At 36.0% G+C, this 4,456-nt stretch overlaps 1 protein-coding gene across 1 annotated transcript in view; it reads right to left on the reverse strand.

Annotated features, from left to right (window-relative positions):
* Positions 1–4,456, reverse strand: part of DHTKD1 (dehydrogenase E1 and transketolase domain containing 1) — a 116,013-nt gene that overhangs the window by 40,931 nt on the left and 70,626 nt on the right. The window contains exons 11-12 of the mRNA XM_006891841.1: positions 1,552–1,702; positions 164–270 (exon numbers count right to left, since the gene is read on the reverse strand). Coding sequence (XP_006891903.1) covers positions 164–270; positions 1,552–1,702 — 258 coding nt within the window. The remainder of the gene's footprint in view (positions 1–163; positions 271–1,551; positions 1,703–4,456) is intronic.

A 4,456-nucleotide genomic window follows, 5' to 3' on the forward strand; every position in this document is an offset into this window, starting at 1 on the left:
GCAATGATGAATGAATGGAAATCTAAAATCTCTGTAAATGTTCATTGAAATAAAAAAAAAAATTTAAAAGAAATCCTAGCCTCCAAGAAAAAACTTGGTTTCACCCTTTCCAAGACAGGAAGTAGGAAAAAACATCTTCTAATCCAGAAGGCATTTAGCATACCTGCAAGAAACGCTCTATGCGACAGGATGAGTGGTCGGGGCCTGCGCCATCATAGCCATGTGGAAGGAGAATTACAATGCCACTTTGTAAGAGCCATTTGGCCTCTCCTGGAAGAGCAGGATGGACAGAGTAAGATCATTAGCAGCAGGAGGAAAGCAGGTGAAAATGATTTGACTAGGGAGACAAATGCTAGAGTGCGGTGAGTCCCCTCACAGCTATTATCATTATGTACAGTTTCTATCATTTGTTACAGTTCTATCATTTGTTATACCACACTTAAAAAAAGATCTATTATACTAGTTCAAACCTTTTACGACCCTTACGTAAATGAAAGAAAAATTCAAAGATACAAGTCTCAGTTCTTACGACCCCTTCAATGGCACCTCAAACACAATTCTTAGCAAAAATGGGCAGCTCTACCTTTCATCCCAGTACAGCCCACAACACAAACCACGACCCTCAAACAGAGGGTGGTAGATACTGTAGAACAGTCATTGCACAGGTCCAAGTGTAATAAAATTTAGGCTGTTTTCTTCTTGACGGCTACAGTGAAGCACAATGACAGGAACACTCTGAAGGGTACACTCAAAACATAAACCTGCTTCCACCCAGAAAATGAGACTGAGGGTCTGGGTAGAGGTAGTGACTTTTCTGCTTTATATACTTTTCATTTATACAGTAAGCAAGTACTGCTTTTATACGTGATGATGTTAAAAAACAGGAACAATAAAAGTAGGCAATTTGCAAGTTTGATACACTTTGTATTTTGACTGAGGGAGATTGATTTTCAAGGTTGCCATAGACTGTCCCCACATATCCTCACTATGTCACTCACGGTTGTTAATGCTATAAGTTGCAGCTGAGCTGATTTGAACTCAAGGCAGCCCCGTGTGTCCAGAGTAGAACTGCTTCAGTGGGTTTCAACACTGTGATATTTCAGAAGTTAAGTCAACAGGTCTGGCTTCCGAGGCACCTCTGGATGCATTCAAACCACCATCTTTCCACTACTAGCGGAGTGTTTAACTTTTTTAAACAGTTTTCAATTGTAGTTAACACTACTTATCAATTACTCATGTTACTGACTGCACCCAAGAACAGAGCTAGATATTGAACCACCAGAGCATTTGCATGTATGATCACTGTTTTCTACAGCCACACATATTCCCCTGCAGATGGAAGGCCCTCCTTGCACAGTAACTGAAGAGCCCCCTGTCCTCATGCTGAAAGATTTAAAGGCTCTTCTCAGCAGTCACTGTGCCCTACTGGGTAACTCTTTGAAGGTGTAGAGGTATATAGAAGTCTCATAAGTACCAATAGCCCTTTTCATCTAATTGTCTCCATTTGGTGGTTTCCACGTAGTTGTTACACATCCCCAAACTAAGACTAACCTCCAGAGATGAACGTATCAAAGATGATCTGGGCACCATTGAAGAAATCGCCAAATTGAGCCTCCCAGAGTGGTAGCAATTTAGGACTTTCAATGCTCATCCCATATTCAAATCCCAGGACAGCCTCTTCTGACAGAGGGCTATTGCTGACCTAGGAGGAAGAAACAGAACAGAAACACTGTCACACAAGGGAAGAAGTGACCTGAATCAGTAAAAGTAAGGGAAGTATCACATTTACACAAACTTGTCAAAGGAGAAGGGAAGGACAGAGGAAAGCTTTGTTTTCATTCATTGCCATATTCCCTTGAGAAAGCAGGTCTGCTACTCTGTATCAGTGATGTGTATTTTAAAAACTGGGACAAAAAGAGGAAGGAATAAAAAGTTTGGAATATGAATAATAAAGGTTTTCTTCAAGGATAAACACAATTAAATTCTCAGATGACCCATCTTCAGAGGAGAAAATGAAGCTGATTCATAAAGCTTTTTAAAAATGCCATTAAAACAAAGGAGGAAAAGTTAAAAGATACAAGCCTACCTTTGAAAATAATCCATAATCCTAACAATATATTTTCACAATGAATCAAAAGCATTCTTACATTAAATTACAAATGTAAGATACAAAATTGCATCTCTGAGGAGGTAAAAAAAAAATATTTGATAACTAAGTGCAACATGATACTAATCTAGTAATGTATCAATGAGTCAGTGTCCCAATTTTAAGAGTTCTATTGTGGTGGTGTAGGAGAGTGTCCTTGTTTGCAAGACATACACACTGTAAGGTAGCAGGCTCGCAAATTGCTCTGACATCGGTTTCAAAATTTTTAAATATTTAAAAATATAGATACTGTCTCACAATGTTTAACTTTACAGATACTGTTTAGCAATGTAAAAGAAGACACTGACAAATACTACAAAAGAGAGGAATGTGCTCAGTAAAAGAATCCAGTCACTGAAAGTCACCTCTTAAATGAAAGGTCAATAGAAACAGGTGGAAATTACTGTTTCTGTAACTAGAAACAAGCTAGTCTACATGACTGCTAACAGGCATGAGATTTCTTTTAGGAATAATGAAAATATTTAGAAATGAGATATCAGTGTTGATGTCACAATTTCCAACTAGAAAGAATTATTATCTTATATATAGTGTCAACTAGTTTTGAATATTGTTATCTTAGAAGTCTCAGTTACACGCCTTACATCTGTTATGGGGATGTTATTAAAGAAATAAGTTGTTTTTTCCATGCCATTTATTTTATGTGAAACCACTGAATTGTACTCACAAAAAATTTTCATTTTATGGTATGTTAACTGTAGCCCTAAAAAGCTGTAAATATTTAAAAAAATATTTAAAGAAAAGTATATCTATGAAAATTTGTACACTTATGTTCATAACAGCATTATTCATAATAGGGAGGAAATGTAAACAGCACAAATGTCCATTAACAAACGAATGGCTTAAAAATTGTGGTAATTTCACAAAATGGAACACTGTGCAACACTAAAAAGCAATGATTTTGTAAACTACTATATTACATGGGAGAATCTAAGGAGTATTACGAAGAGTGAACTCAGTCTCATAAGAACAAATATTGGATAGGACCATTGTTGCAAAAATAAAAGGATAAATAGTAAGATGTGGATAAAAGTCCTAAAGGTGTGGGGCAGGTATCACAGTGTTTGGAGAGGAGGAAATCACTAAAATAAGAGTGTTTAGTGATCAGAGGATATGGAGGATGAAGGAACTAGGAAAAATCCAATGGGGATCTGAAAAGGCAAGGTAAAAGTCACCATAGACCAATGGTGATTAATTTTATAAAACACAATGCACACTATTGATCATTCGAAGCACAATGTGAATGTATAAAAGTGTAAAACACAATGTACATTGATTATATACAATGTGTACAAATGTGATATGCAAACTAATATAAAATTAAAATAAAGTGTATGGGGGGAGCTTCTTCAAGCAACCTAGGTTGCTGAAAAAAAAAAAAAAGAAAAGTATATCTCTACTATAACTAAAACAAATTTTTACATGGTTAAGAACAAAGGCAACTTAAAAGAATTCAATTTAAAAAAAAAAAGAATTCAAAATACATGATTTATTAGTGGGCATCATCTTGGAACACAGGATATAACTGCTGACAGATATTGTCTGAAAGCAGAATATACCAGATAAATGTTTATGTATTGACTATTCAAAGACATCAGATGGTGTGGATAAAAATAAATTATGGATAACATTGTGAAAAATATTAATTCCAGAACTCAAATGTGCCCATGTAGAAACTGGGCATTGACCAAGAGGCAGTCATTGGAACAGAACAAGGAAATACTGTGTGACTGAAAATCAGGAAACCCTGTGAATCAGGGTTGTAGCCTTTTACCAAACTCATTCAGTCTGTATACTGAGCAAATAATCTGAGACTTCCCATACCCCAGCTATATGAAGAAGAATGAAGCATTAGGATTGGAGGAAGACTCAATATAAGCATGCGATGGGTAGTTTATACAATTTTGCTGCCAAAAATGAAGAGGACCTGAAGTACTTGCTGATGGGGGGGGGGAACAAACCCACAAAAATAACTCCAACAAACTTTAGGCATGGATTACACCTTCATATAAAAAGAAACAAACAACAAACACAACCCAACAACCCCACAACTGGAACTGTAAGCAACATCATGATAGATGGAGAAAAGATTAAAATTGTTAAGGATTTCATTTTCATTGAACCCAATTAAATAAGGTACAAGCAGAAACCACGGAAGCAGTAGTCAAGAAATCAAATGACGTACTGCATTGGGAAAATCTGCTGAAAAAAATCTCTTTAAAGTATCAAAAAGCAAACATGCTACTCTAAGGACTAAGATATGCTTCATCCAAATAATTATATATATATTTT

The sequence above is a fragment of the Elephantulus edwardii genome, unplaced genomic scaffold, assembly GCF_000299155.1.
Source record: "Elephantulus edwardii isolate Elephantulus edwardi_28Jun2011 unplaced genomic scaffold, EleEdw1.0 scaffold00105, whole genome shotgun sequence".
NCBI lineage: Eukaryota > Metazoa > Chordata > Mammalia > Macroscelidea > Macroscelididae > Elephantulus > Elephantulus edwardii.